A 14,576-nucleotide genomic window follows, 5' to 3' on the forward strand; every position below is an offset into this window, starting at 1 on the left:
CCTCACTTGCCAGTGGCTAGTCTAGGTTGTTACCCATGCTTCTGACTGACCAGTTAGATGGTTCTAGTAATTCCCCCTCCTTGTATTCCGTTATTAGTGTGGCTCACTGAACTCAAAGAAACATTTTACTTACTAGATTACCTGTTTTTTTATAAAAGGAACAGCCAAATGCACAAGGCAAGGTATGTGGGAAGCACAGGTTTCCATATTCACTGAATAGGCACCTCTCCCTGAATCTGCATGAGTTCACCAGCTTGGAGACTCTCTGAACCTAGTCCTTTTAGGTTGTTTTTTTTTGTGTGTGTGTGTGTGTGTGTGTGTGTGTGCGTGTGTGTGTGTGTGTGTGTGTGTGTGTGTGTGTTTTGGAGGCTTCACTACATAGCCAATGAAATCATACCAGGGGTGGGGGCTGGGGTGGAGGAGGATAAGCAGATGGGACGTTTTCCTAGCAACCATCTCCAGTCCTTAATTACCTAGGGACTTTCCAAAAGTCACCCCATTAGCATAACAAAAGACATCACTATTGCTGTGATCACTTAGGAAATTTTATGAGTTTTAGGGGCTATGAGCCATGAACTGTGATTAAGATCAAATATATATTTCTTATAAATCACAATATCACATTTGCTATATCAGTCTTCATTATCATCCAATTCTAAATATTTTCTAATATATTTTGATTTCTTCTTTGAGACGTTTATATGGCATTATATTTTAAATTTCCCAACATTTAAGAGTTCAGATTACATTTTTTTTGAAAATTAATTGCATTTCAATTGGAGAATGAGGTTGTTATATTATTCACTTACATGTGTAACCTTATCGAATTACCTAACTTCCCTCAATGTTACTTTTTCCACTAATAAAATAAGATAATTATTGTTCCCCTTTGGATTTTAAAGTCTTGCAAGGTAATAATTCTATGTATTGTTGAGTAATATATAAATAGATACGTTTTCATTTTCCGTATATATACTTACATTTCCCTTTTCACTCTTAATATTTTTCATTACTGCTTTTCGGTATTGTGATTACACGGAGTAATACATAAGAAGCAAGAATTTCATTCTGATTTTTATTTATCTGTTATTAATTAAAATCCTCTATGTTCTGGAAAATGAAATATAATCCTTCTCTTAAAAGGCTCTTCATTAAATAGGGAAGATGTATTCAAATGGTGATGTTGGATGACAAAAGAAGTCTACCATGTTAGCTCTGTAGATAGTGAGGAGGGGTATTTTAGACAGAGGGAAATGTATATATAAAAGCTTGAAGGTACAAGAGAGAGAATTACTAATTTGTTTTTTTTTATTTTTAATATATTTTATTGATTTTTTTTATATAGAGAGGAAGGGAGAGGGAGAGAGAGTTAGAAACATCGGTGAGAGAGAAACATCAATCAGCTGCCTCCTGCACATACCCTACTGGGGATGTGCCCACAACCAAGGTACATGTCCTTGTCCGGAATCAACCTGGGACCCTTGAGTCCGCAGGCCAATGCTCTATCCACTGAGCCAAACCGGTCAGGGCTAATTTGTTTGATAGAGGCTGGAATATACAGTGCAGGGAGAAATAAGACTGGTACAGTAAACAGAGACAGAATGTGGAATACCTTCGTAGAATTTGGACTTCATTTGTAGGACAGAGCTTCCTAATAAATATTCCCCACCATCCTGGCGCATGTGAAAGAGTAACAGTGGTGCCAAAATACCTCAGGGGAGACATGCCAAAGGGTTGTGCTAAGTTGACATCACTGGGACTGAAGAAAAGTACAAAAATTTGAAACATACTTAAGAAGTAGAATTTATGAGACATGAGTGCGTCTGAACTCAGAAGTTTAGAATGAGTTTTGGGCTTGGGAGATGGTAAAAATAGTTTCAGATTTGGGGCATGATTTGGTGTCTTTTGTTTGAGGCAAGTGAAATTTGATCCATTTTGGGATTTCATAAATTGATAATCCAGTAGTCAGTCAAATATGGGTGCAGATTATTTAGGGACTGAAGATAGATGTTTTAGAATTAGCAGCGTAATGAATGGCAGTTGAAGCTATGTTCATAAATGGTTTTCTCAGGGAGAATGGATATTTGTAGGATTTAAACATCCTGTTCTGCACCATACCTTAAGTATGAATTCTCCTGATTTCTATTTCTAATTTTGTTATTATCAATACCAGCAACCACTTTATAATCTCAAATTTATGACTTTCACTCTTTGTGATCACCACTGTTTCTTTTTATAGCACACCTCTTTGCTATTCCAACTCCAAATCCATTGATTGGACCTTTTTTATTTTCTTGCCATTCTGGAATTGTTACCTCCCTCCTTTACCCATCTATAGTCTGAAGTTTGTTATTATAATCATCACAATAAAAATATCCTCAACTCTTTAGCTTTGTTTTCTCTTATCCTTTCTCCCTCAGTTATTTTGCTTCTCTCTTCTTCCCTTGATTAAATTCAACTTTCTGCCTACTCTGTGCTTGCATAAGCACAAATCAATGTGTCTGAAGAAAAAACATAATACGACTTTTCTAATTTAAATCATGGTCACTGACTGCTACTTATACTTTTTTGTAAACTTTCATTCTTTTAGTCTATTTACTCTTTCATTATTTTAGACAGCCATCTCATATGTTCTCCTTTCTCCTTAAACCTTCAGCTCCTTCTTCCATATCCTCACTCAGTTGCTGACTTTTCTCCCTTTTTCATTGAGAGGATATAACTAGTCACAGAAAATTTACTGAAGTGTCCATCACTAAATATACATACCCATCTTCCCGACTGTTACTATGGATGAACTTACCTGTCCTTTATATATAAGGCCAGCCCATATACATATGCATTTGATTCCATTTGTCTCACCTCCTCAAGAACGTTACTCCAGAATTTCTTTGTGTTTTCTGTTTCTACTTGATCCACAGCATATAGAGTTGCATAAAATTTTCCCATCAAAAACAACAGGCAGCAGGAACAACCACATCTTGATTCTCCATCACTCTCCATTTACCATCCCATTACACTGCTCTCTTTTAAGCAGCATTCCTCAAAAAGAGTTGTCTGTTCTCTCTCTCTCCAGCTATCATACCCTTCTGACTTGAATCCACTTCATTCAGATTTCTGCTCTTCTCCAGGTCACCAGTGACCTCTATATATTGCTAAATCTACTGGTCATTTTTCAATGTTCATCTTCCTTGACCTGTCAATGGCATGTGACACAGTTGATCACCTCCTTCTTATAAAAGACTTTATTCACTTGCCTAGTAGAACCTCACTCTTCTGGTTTTTCTTTTATCTCATTAGTTACATCTACTCACTCCTTAGATGCTGGTTGCTTCTCATCTCCTGGATCTCTAAAGAATAAGAGTGTGCCCTTCCATATCTTATTTTTCTCCAAAGACCACCTCACTGACACTGTAAATACCTAACTTATTTATTCATATATTATCATTTTCACCTATTAAAGTATATTCTTTACACAGGTGGAGATTTTAGTCAGTTTTGTTCACTGCTGTATCCCCAGAACATAGTAGGTACTCAATAAATATTTGTTAAATGAATGAGTCTTAACATTCTGCAAAGGTAGAAAGACAAATAGCTAAAAAGTAATATAATGGAGAACCAACATTTTTTTTCAAGTAAGCATTGTGACCTATACTCAAACTCCAGCGGTCTGAGTCTAGAGTCCTCTCTCATAATTTTTATATTATAAGGCCTCCTGGGAAGATAGCTGGAATAGAGATAGACTGGAACTAAATAGGGTAAGCTGAGCTAGTTAATAGATTAGTTCCTAGCATACCACTAATTTAGTTCTGTGACCTTAAACAAGTCGCTTCCTTTTTTAAAAATCCTTACCCATGAATATGTTTTTCATTGATATTTTAGAGAAATGGTGGGGAAGAGGGGAGAGAGAGAGAAACATCGATGTTAGAAACATCTATTGGTTGCCTCTCATGTGTGTCCTGACTGGGGTTTGAACCTGCAACCTAGGTATGTGCCCTGATGGGGAATCAAACCTGCCACCTTTTGGTGAACAGGGTGATTGGCCAACCAAATGAGCCACACCAGCCAGGACGGTTGCTTACTTTTTTGAGTTTCATTTCCTCATCTCTAAAATGGAGATTGTAGACTATATGTTATCTAAGGTCTTTTAACCTCAGTAATTTTATATTGTGTAATTGTGGGATTTTTATGCCAAGACTTATTGGGCCGAAGAAGTGCAGAGAATGCAGGGAAATAAAGATTGTTCTTATAGTTTAAACTTGTCAAACTGGGAATATGGAGTTCTACTCTACCATGTCTGATGTGCCTCAGTAACTTAGGCTGTGCAGCCTGGGATCTCTGGTATAGATAGCAGAGAGGAGAGGTGTGGAGAGCATCCTGCTTGAGTGAATATGGTGTATTTTTGAGAAAACTGATCAAAGAAGAAGGAGTTCTAATAGATTGAATGGTGGTTTGGTTTGGGCAGATTATTGGAGGAGGATATTAAAAGCCAGAGGGGGGTATTTAATTTTGTTATGATATTAAACTGGAATTCACCAAGGTTTTTTATGTGGAAAAATGAAAGTACCATCTGAAAAAGATGAGTTCAACATGGATTTTTTTTAAGGAAGGAAAGATTGGAGTTAAGTAAGCCAAGTGAAAAAGCTGATATGAACAGGTAGCTCAGTTGGTTAGAGCACTGGTCGGCAAACCGCAGTTCGCGAGCCACATGCGGCTCTTTGGCCCCTTGAGTGTGGCTCTTCCACAAAATACCACGTGCGGGCGCGCACGTACAGTGCGATTGAAACTTCGTGGCCCATGCGCAGAAGTTGGTTTTCGGCCTGGGTGAGTCTATTTTGAAGAAGTGGCGTTAGAACACTCAAGGGGCCAAAGAGCCGCATGTGGCTCGCGAGCCACGGTTTGCTGACCACTGGGTTAGAGCATCATCCCAACAGGCCAAGGCTGTGGGTTAAATCTCTGATTAAAAGAGATTAATAAATTCTTATTAAAAGAATCAATCAATGAATGCATAAATAAGTGGAACAACAAATCAATGTGTTTCTCTCTCTCTCCCTCTCTCTCTCTCTCTCTCTCTCTCTCTCTCTCTTCTCTCTCTCTCTCTCAAATCAATGGGTGAAAAAAGCTGGTATAATAATTCTAGGAACAAAAAGGATCTGAATGTTCTTTCCTGAAAGCAGTGGAAATGGGGAAAAAGGAGATAGAAAGATATTAGAAGGGATGAATCAAGGAATTGGAGAATTAAGATGATTTTGTGTTTTAGCCAGGGTTAGTAGGGTGTTTTTATCCTATGTTATGAATGATAGCTGGAGGAAAGTATTTTATATGAATGGATAGACTGCAGGTCAGGATTTGGAAATTACTGGGCATAGAGGTTTTAAAACTTTTTTTTTCCCTCTAAATGAAATGTTATGTGAAGATCCAATATGTAAAAATACATAAAAAATGAAAGGTTATTCTCAGGGTCCATCTATGTTGTTGCAAAGGCAGTATTTCATCTTACTTATGACTGAGTAGTATTCCATTGTATATATGTACCATACATACCACATCTTATTTATCCAATCATCTACTGAAGGATACTTTAGGACCTTGAGAATATTATGCTAAGCAAAACAAATCAGTCAGAAAAAGCCAAGAACTACATTATTTCATTCATATGTGGGGTATAAAACTGAAACTCATTTACAGGCAACAGTATGGTGGTTACCAGAGGAAAGGGGGTGGCGGTAATAAAGAGTAAAGGGGGTCAATATATGGTGACGGAAGATGATCTGACTTTGGGTGGTGGGCAGTCAATGCAGTATACAGATCACATATCATAGAAATGTACACTTGAAGCCTATATAATCTTATTAAGCAATGTCACCCCAATAACTTTAATTAAAATTAATAGTAAAAAATGAAGCTTATTTGTTTGGCACAAGGGCAGAAGTGTGTGGTAGATGGCACCAACATCTTGCTGGCTGGTCCTCCTATTCTTTGAAGCACTTCTTTGAATCTGAGGTCTCTAATGAGGATAGTCAGAAATCAATGAAGCAGATTATGTGTAAGTGTTTTTCTAGATTGACTATTTGGTGACCTGAGAGTTTGTTATATCCTGTGAATTATCTAGGTGGCAACATTTGTGTCTTCTTGGCTTAGCCATTATTTATTGTTTTAGTCTCTTGTCTGGACTATGGGGAATGGCAGAATACACAAAAGATATTGTCCCTCACCTATGGAATTTATAGCTCCTTATAGAAAGCCACCATTTAAAAGAGAATTAAAAATCATCAAATAATTGTAAGTATAATCCATCAGGGGCTGTGATAAATATCCATTGATCTGAGTTTGTTAGAACACCTAGCCTAGCCTGAGGGGGTTGAGAAGAAGAATTCAAGGAAGACTTCCTTGGGAAAGTTACAATTGAGATTGCCTGGTGTTGAAGAGAGAGAGAGAGAAGACAGGTTCCTTCATGGCCAGGGCAAGGTGAAAGGAAACACAGGTAAGTATATGTCATGTGAAAGATTCTGGGCTTTTTTCTGAGATTATTGGTAAACCACTGAAAGGCTTTTTAGTAAGGGAGTAAGGAACTCATTTACATTTCAAACCTATCAACCTAGTAAAGAGTAGGTTTCAAGTGAGGGTGAGGTGGAGATGGGGCCAAGGGGATACAGGGTGACCACCTAGGAGACCACAGATGTAGTTCAGATGAAAGATGGTTAGTCTTAATAATGGATAATGTTACTGGGGAACTATAGAGGAAAGTAATTCAAGATATATTTAGGAGGTAGCGTAACAGGAATTGATGATTATTTCGCTCCAGAGTATAAGGGAAAGTATCACTAATGAAACCAGAGATTTTGATCTGAACAGTTGTATAAATGTTCATGCCATTTATTAAAGTTATGGACTATACCTTTTATATTTTAGTTTTTCATGTTGCCTTCACTTCTCATTTTCTATTTCTTCTGTCCCTTCATTGCCTTTGTTCATCACCATCTTCTCCATGCCTTCGTGTTCTCTGTACACATTTAAAATGACTGCTTCTTTCTGTGTTTTAATTCAAATTCAAACCTTCCTACTAATCATGGTATAAGAGACTCCCATCAATAATCTCATACTTGATTATGTTATCTTTATTTTATAGTTTATCACTATTTGTTTGTAGTCTGTACCTTCCTGTTTTGTATTTGGTGTTGCTTTGCAGTTATTCTCTGGCCATTTTTATATGCATGTGCATACATTTACAGATGTTCCTAATTTATGCTGTCATTTCCTTCTACGTTATGAATGTTTGCACCTGAAAATCAGAGTAAAAAGTATGAGTACCCCCTCGGTTGTATCAGTTCATTCTTCAGTACATTCAGTAGAATTTTACATTATTAAAAATGTTACATTTATGTTGTTGAGAAATATTAAGTGCCTGTTCTAGATAAATCATCTAAATTGAATAGCAAAGATATTTCAAAATAGGGATTTTGATGAGAGGAGTGGTGATAGTATACAGGATCTTTTAAAACTAGATGTTAAGAAAGGCTTATGAATAAAATTATTCAGAAGTTCTTTCTAAACTGGACATCTGACTACTTTATACAAAAGATCATTGGTTAAAAGCATTAGATTGTTTGCATCAACTTTGTAAATGCCTTTGAATTTATTGTTAGATGAATAGTAATCCTAAATTTTTATTACTGTAGATTTTTGCTTTTTATTTTATTTTATTTATTTATTTTTTCAGGTTTCAGAGCAAGGTTTAATGCATTCACACATCAAAGTTATTTTCAGAAACATAGAAAGTCCTAAGTCACACTGTAGATTTCCTCTCGATCCATGCTGAAGGCTGGGGCTGTTCCAGATGCAGCAGGTGCTGAGAAGGAAGCTGTTGGCACCACCAGTCAGTCACCAGAGGGGTCTGAGGAGGTCATTTTAATTAGTCGTCCTTCTTAAACTTGCCATTGATGTAGGGCATCCAGTCCAGAATCAGCCGCCAGTCGGTGGCCCACACTAGCCCCACGGTGCCCACGGTGCCCCACATGCCCGCCGTGGGGATCCAGTTCTTGGCCAGTTGGAGGAAGCGCGGGCCCAGGAACTTGCTCAGCATCGCGTTGAGGTCCGCAGCTCAGGGTGACCCCAGTTGCTCCAGGCCGGGACGCACGACCTAGGCCCGCAGAGATGATTTTTGCTTTTTAAATATATTTCATTAAGAAGCACATAAGGAGTTTACTGTTTTCCTTTCTTCTCTTTTTCATCTGTTTATTCATCCTTTTATAATTATTTTGTTTTAATATGTCCTCTATCTGAAACTTCTTTTAGCTCATTTCAGAATTATCTGAACTCTTATAACTTAGTAGCCATTCCAAGGAGTATCATCATTAATTCAAAGATTATTGCATCATATTTTAATAGTGTATGTATATTTTTAATTTGTAATAAGTAGGTCAAAAGAAAAGTGAAATATTGAACATTTAATAGTATTCATTTTGATGTCTGAGTTTGAGAACTTTGACTATTTTGTAAGATATATTCAAAATGAAATTAAAAATGGATTCACATTAATCTTAAAATGACAAAATATAGAATTTATCCCATTTTAGGAAGTTGCAAGAAGATCAGTTAAAAAAGTGAAGTTTCAGAAACTTTGAAAATAACTGATGTAAATGTTGATTAGTATACATACTATACTATTTTTAACATGTTAACATAATTTGAAAATTTGAACTATATTTTATGAGCTTAACTAGTTGTAAGTTAAAGTAAAGCAAAATAAAACTACAATATTTTAAAAACTAAGCATAAGGCAGTTTGGTAAAGTTTAAGAACATGAATGTTTTAGTTGGAACAGATGTGAAAGGCATATTATTTTAAAGGAAAATGAGGTCCACAGCTATCTGTTTGGAAATGTCTTTCAATTACAGTGGCGTCCATGAATGGTGGATTTGAATAAAGATTTGGCTAGAACTTTTCTATATCCTATTCTCTATTTCCCTTTGAATAAGAAATAGCATGTGTGAAATACATTTACTATAATCCATTCCATACTGTGTAATAAAAATTCTGTGAAGAATGATTATGCATGGTCTGAAATTATCCTGATTATGTTCTTTTCACTCTCAGCTAGCTAGTATTTTAATGTTTATATAAACGTTATAGAGTGTGTTGATATATTAATTTATTTTTCAAAATGAGAATACGGCATAACTTACTCTCATTACAGATAATTACATTCTATTCATGGTGTAACTTCCTGTATTTGACCAAGCACGAAACATTATTCACTGAAAAGGAACTAAGGAGTGAACAATAAGCCACACAATTAGAAATTAATTCTTGCATTTTAAGTTTGGAAGTTGCCTAACAAGATTATTTGCATTTACCAATTCTTATATTAAACTCTAGAATAACATTCAGTTTTTAATTTAATTTTTATCTTATTTTTAAAATATATTTTATTGATTTTTTACAGAGAGGAAGGGAGAGGGATAGAGAGTTAGAAACATCGATGAGAGAGAAACATCGATCAGCTGCCTCCTGCACACCCCCCACTGGAGACGTGCCCGCAACCAAGGCACATGCCCCTGACCGGAATTGAACCCGGGACCCTTGAGTCCGCAGGCCGACGCTCTATCCACTGAGCCAAACCGGTCTTGGCAACATTCAGTTTTATAAAATAAGACATAATTGAGCCAGTTTAAAAGGGTATCTTTTTGTTTACATTAAAGGAGAAATAAATATTATATTATTATTTATTTAAATTTAAATGTTAAAATTTCAGTATATAAAATATAGCTTAGTATATATATTTAATTATTTTATTAATATAGTTTATTAACAATCAGAAAATATTTTTATACTTGCTTTTAATGAGTTCGCTTTCTTTGAACTCCTCATCTTGTTTCCATAAGGAAGAGTAGTAGGCATGTGCTTATGACTGTTTAAATCAAATCAAGAGTATTCAAACTTTAAAATAGGTAAATATGAATTTGATTTTGTTCCTTTGAAAGTAGAAGATAAATAAGATATAGAATGACCATTTGTTACACGTTCAATAATTTCATATAAGGCTTAACCCTTTGCACTCGCTTGCTTTTTTCTCGATTCCTTTATTCTACTCGGGATTTAATTTTTTAAATACCCCAGATTTTACAAAGCGCGGCAGTAGAATAAAAAACTGGAGTTTCTTTTCATACAAACTTATTTATTTGGATTTTTTTATATTTCAAATTATTGATACATTCAAAGAGTATAAAAAGAGCTGCTACCGATGCTAACCGTGTCGAGTCACACTCGACATCCGAGTGCAAAAGGTTAAAGAATAATAATCTTGTACATATTTCATCCAGACATTATATCAGTGAATGTAACACTTTTTTTTTCAAATTTTACAAAGTCATATTTTACTCTGATGCTTACAAGAGTATGGACTTCGGAACCAACTGTCTACCACTTAATAACTGTGACTTCTGGCAAGTTTCTTAACCCCTCTGAGCATTATTTTCATCATCTATAAAGTGAAGAGAGTTTTGAGCATTAAGTAAGTTCAAAAATATAAAGTGCTTATCAACAGTACATTTCATGTAGTAAGTGTTAATTTGCATATAATATATGTGAGATTATTTTACTAGCTGCACTTATACAAATAAGTGATTTTGAAATCTTGAAAGTTTGTTGATTAAAAAAATGAGTCAAAATGGTTTGTGCTTTTACTATTTTACTGGCCATTTTGATTATACGTTTATTTCTCATTAATGTATTAATGTATACTTATTTTCATTTAACATTGGAAAATTTTACTGTCATTTAATACTGGTAAAATTTTACTGTCATTTAATACTGGTAATCATTAAGAAATAGACAATAAAATTACATAGCACTTATATGGACAATACTTCATACAATAATACAATTGGAGAACAAATTTCTAAATGCTTATCATATGGAGGCGCCTGGCATCTGATCAAACAAGGCACTCGCTACACATATTGGTGTTTTATTAAATATTTGCTGAATTGAATAAAAATAGTTAATAAATATAGAGATGTGTTGTTGATAATTAGTTTTTTATTATAAACTAGCGTTCCCGTTGCAGGAAAAATCCTGCAATAGGGTTTCCTGCTGCACTCTACCCCACCCTGCCTGCTCTCCTCCCTTGTCCCCCGCCCCGCGATTTCCGCCAGCCCCCCTGCTTTTGTAACTTCTCCGCCAGCCTGCTCTCCTTCCTTCTTCCCTGGCCCCGCCTCCTCTCCTCCCTTCTCCCCCGGCCCGCCTTCTCTACCAGCCCTCCTGTTTTTCCCTTCTCCCCCGGCCTGCCTCCGCTCTTCCCTTCTCCCCCGGCCCCGCCTCCGCTCCTCCCTTCTCCCCCGGCCCGCCTTCTCTGCCAGCCCTCCTGTTTTTCCCTTCTCCCCCGGCCTGCCTCCGCTCTTCCCTTCTCCCCCGGCCCCGCCTCCGCTCCTCCCTTCTCCCCTGGCCCCGCCTCTGCTCCTCCCTTCTCCCCCGGCCCCGCCTCTGCTCCTCCCTTCTCCCCTGGCCCCGCCTCCGCTCCTCCCTTCTCCCCCGGCCCCGCCCCTTCTCCCCCGGCACTGCCTGCTCAACTTCCTTCTCCCCCGGCCCCGCCTCCGCTCCTCCCTTCTCCTCCCCCCGGCTTGCTTGCTTCTCTGCAGCTTTGCTCCCTTCTGCAGCTCTTGGCTTCTTTCTATGCTGTCGCGATATGCAAATTAGCCGCCATCTTTGTTTTGATAATTTGAATATTCACCCTGATTGGTTGGTGGGCGTGGCTTGGCTGGTGGGCGTGGCTCGGGCGTAGCGAAGGTGCGGTCAATTTGCATATTTGTCTATTATTAGATTAGACTAGATGCCCAGCAAGGAGGAGCCCCGCCTCCCGCCTTGCAAGGAGGCACCTCGCGGGGGGCTGGGACCCGTGCCTGACTCACAGTGTCCCCTGGCCTCCCTGCCTGTGTCTGCTCCAGGGCTGCCCGAGCTGCCGCGCCGGTTTGGGCAGGCCCCCCTGTCTCTGTCTCCGTCTCGGCTCTGGGCCTCACCTGCTCACACAACATCCTCCTGTCTGGTCATGACCTGTTATGGCGTCCTGGCCTAATTTGCATAATATATATATATATATATATGTGTATATATATGTGTGTGTGTGTGTGTGTGTGTGTGTGTGTGTGTATATATATATATATGTTTTATTTCCTCCTATTATTTTGCTTTTCATTTTTCCTTTGTCTGTTGCATAGAGAAATGATTCTTTTAGTGTTGGGTTGATGGGGGATGTAACATGACTGAGTGCCTCCCCTTGTAGATGTCTCTATGGATTGAAGCTAGATTATGGTATTTAAGATACAAACTAACTTTCCCTAGAACAGAAAAATTCTTGTCAGTCAAGCTGCAGACTCACATAAGTAAGGTTCTGGTCTTAAAGAAACATAATGTTTAACTGATCTTTGAAAAATCTAGAGTTCAAAGTCATGCATTGCAAAAAAGGAAAACATTGATGAAATATGAATGCTTTTTGTACTGCAAGCAAATAAAAGATATTCCTTTTAGGCTGAAAGATAGAGAAAAACACCCATAGCAAAACAGAAAATGTGTTATAGGTTTAACAGTGGTTTCACGTAATGTGAAAAATTATGCTACTGTGAAAGTACTGAAGACTCATCATCCTACTATTGAATTACCTACAAATGTCAATCTTCAGTATTTGGTAAGGTTTGTTGCCTGACCATAATGTAGGAAAAATAGTCTATTGAGTTACCAAGTATTTTTGGTGTATACTTTGCTCCAAAACAAGTGATATTTTTTTCACTGTCAGAAGCCAAGGAAATGATTTTCATGTGGTTAAGGATAAATATGCAAAAAATAATTTTTCTCATCAAATTATTTAAGGTGCTGCTGAATTGTGAAGATTCTGCTTTAATTGGTAAATCCTCAGGTGACCAGAGTAGGTCTCAGGTTACATTAATTGTACATAATTTAAGTTTTTAATGGTGTGATAAAGTAATTTAAAATTAAGCTGATTTATTTTCTGGCAAGTAAAAACAGACTTACCTCTATATTAGAGGTATTTATTAACTGCATACATAATTTAATGCAGCATAACATTTTAAAAGTATTTTTTAAATCAATGTATCTTATTATCTTGGGTTAATAAATTTTGAAACATAAAATTGTTTTATTACTAATTTAAGGAGACTCTATCCCTGAGGATGACAACAGCCTTTATAAGCACTAATAGAAAGTGTAATGATTTCTTTCTTAAGATTTAAAAATGTTATAAAATAACACAAATATTTGTAAAGGAAGTAACAGTACGGGGAACTAAAGTGTTATAATCGGTCTGTTTGTAGCTATTCTCTTACAATTTTCTATACCCTCAATCAAATGATTTAGTTTCATGTTATTCAGAGCTTAAAATAACAGATATAATTTGAAGTTAATGTGTCTACTCAAACACAATAGGTAACTGTTTCAACAACTAAGACATTAGTGTTCCTAGTGTTATAATTTCAGGTAGCATGGCTTAAGTCAGAACTCACAGACTATGTGAATAGAATTAAAAAGTTATAGCGCTTAGTCAAAAATCATTCCTGTCAGCTATTAATAACTAACTTAGGATCGAGCTAATTTTTTCAAAATATTAATTACTTTGCAGCTTAAAATGGATGTTGTTTTAAGTATGTCAATGTTATTATAGATGGCACATAGATTCATTATATTGTGGTTATTCCCAAATTATGAAGCTTGATTTTTTTTCACAAGTGGAATTTTCAGTAAACTATTGTAATATACTAGAGACTGATTCTTTTTTTTCCTCCATTTTCTTATGGTTAATTTTTAAAAAATGAATTTTAACTTGAGCTATCATAAAGTATTAGGAGGAAACTTTCTAGTTTTAAATCATAAGTTTTGTATGCTCCCAAAGCTGCCTAGTGTTCAATTCTTAACTTCTTCACATCTCAGAGCTTGTGATTATGGCCAATGAGGCAGACATTTATACTTTTATTCTTTTTTCTACTGTTGCTGAGTACAAAATGACACTCAATTTTTGTAAAAGTGATCCTACTTCAAATCAGAAAACTTCCTCACTAGAATATATGTTCCTATTTTGGAAAGCTATTTTAAAGATATTTTGTTTCTAGCTTTCATATTGATTATATCTCTTATTTTAGGAAAATGTGATTAAGTATCATTTTAAAGTAATAATGGGCAATTCAAAATATCTAATTTTTCAGATGAGATCTTGGTCAGCAGACAAGATAAAAGATAAATTGAGAACTTTGAGATACTTTTAGATAATTTGTAGAAATGCAGTGGTGTAGAATTATCAAGTTTTATTGAAACAACATTCATAGTAGGGAGAATGTAAGTCTGAATGCTTTTCTAAGTTCACAGGCTGAATTAGATGTTAAATGTAGATGAGACAAATACATATTTAAATTTCTTAATTTAACATGTAATTTGGGTATTTTATAGATTTTGTTCAGTAGGTTCACTTTTCAGTTTGTAAATTCAATGCAAAGCAGTTATCTGGGAAAAAGCAAATGTCTATTAAAAGACATGAGAAAGCCACTGCTTACATAAGGTATATAGGGACTTAAAAA

The 14,576-nt window shown here is 36.3% G+C and overlaps 2 protein-coding genes across 5 annotated transcripts in view; one reads left to right on the forward strand and one right to left on the reverse strand.

Moving 5' to 3' along the window:
* SUPT3H (SPT3 homolog, SAGA and STAGA complex component) overlaps nt 1-14,576 on the forward strand; it is a gene marked incomplete at its 3' end in the record, with an annotated part of 452,601 nt that overhangs the window by 121,071 nt on the left and 316,954 nt on the right. The window lies entirely within an intron of this gene.
* Nucleotides 6,551-8,321, reverse strand: LOC307104893 (cytochrome b-c1 complex subunit 10-like). The gene has a single exon (XM_079780152.1). The coding sequence runs from the start codon at nt 8,078-8,080 to the stop codon at nt 7,910-7,912; it is 171 nt and encodes a 56-aa protein (XP_079636278.1). The 5' UTR covers nt 8,081-8,321; the 3' UTR covers nt 6,551-7,909.

The sequence above is a fragment of the Cnephaeus nilssonii genome (genome assembly GCF_951640355.1).
Source record: "Cnephaeus nilssonii genome assembly, chromosome: 9".
Taxonomy (NCBI): domain Eukaryota; kingdom Metazoa; phylum Chordata; class Mammalia; order Chiroptera; family Vespertilionidae; genus Cnephaeus; species Cnephaeus nilssonii.

What these genes read in the sequence shown, in the direction of transcription:
- LOC307104893 (XM_079780152.1), bottom strand. Translation starts at nt 8,080, where the DNA reads ATGCTGAGCAAGTTCCTGGGCCCGCGCTTCCTCCAACTGGCCAAGAAC.